The 430-nt window shown below is 48.4% G+C and overlaps 1 protein-coding gene across 1 annotated transcript in view; it reads left to right on the forward strand.

Moving 5' to 3' along the window:
• Window positions 1-430, forward strand: part of LOC119589001 (spermine oxidase-like) — a gene marked incomplete at its 5' end in the record, with an annotated part of 3,429 nt that overhangs the window by 2,465 nt on the left and 534 nt on the right. The window contains 2 exon segments of the mRNA XM_037937597.1: window positions 19-206; window positions 296-422. Coding sequence (XP_037793525.1) covers window positions 19-206; window positions 296-422 — 315 coding nt within the window.

Raw genomic sequence — 430 nt, forward strand, 5'->3', positions numbered from 1 at the left:
AACTAACCATTTCGACAGTCTTGGCTCCAGGGAATAATGGAGTTCATGACGATCCATCAGCAACCAAACATGCTACAAGCGTTCGTCCCGGGAAACTACGCCAGGCAAATGGAAGCCCTGTCGGAAGAAACTGTAAAGCAACATCTGGTCACACACTTGGCGACGGTCACATCTCAAACCGTTCCCGCTCCTACCTTCTTCAGGAGGTCAGTATCTTCTCTTCGCGTGGGTTATTTGAAGATGTAAACTATATGAGTCGCAAGACTCTTATCAATATTTTCTAAATACATTTCAGGACTCAGTGGGAGGAGAATGTGTGGATGAGAGGCTCCTACAACTCTTACGTGACGGTAGAGGGAGGCCTCTCAGTTATGCCAAACCGCAGACCTTTGGCGAGACCTTTCAGGAGGAACGGCAAGCCAGTGAGTTC

This window comes from Penaeus monodon, chromosome 24 (assembly GCF_015228065.2).
Source record: "Penaeus monodon isolate SGIC_2016 chromosome 24, NSTDA_Pmon_1, whole genome shotgun sequence".
NCBI classification, from domain to species: domain Eukaryota; kingdom Metazoa; phylum Arthropoda; class Malacostraca; order Decapoda; family Penaeidae; genus Penaeus; species Penaeus monodon.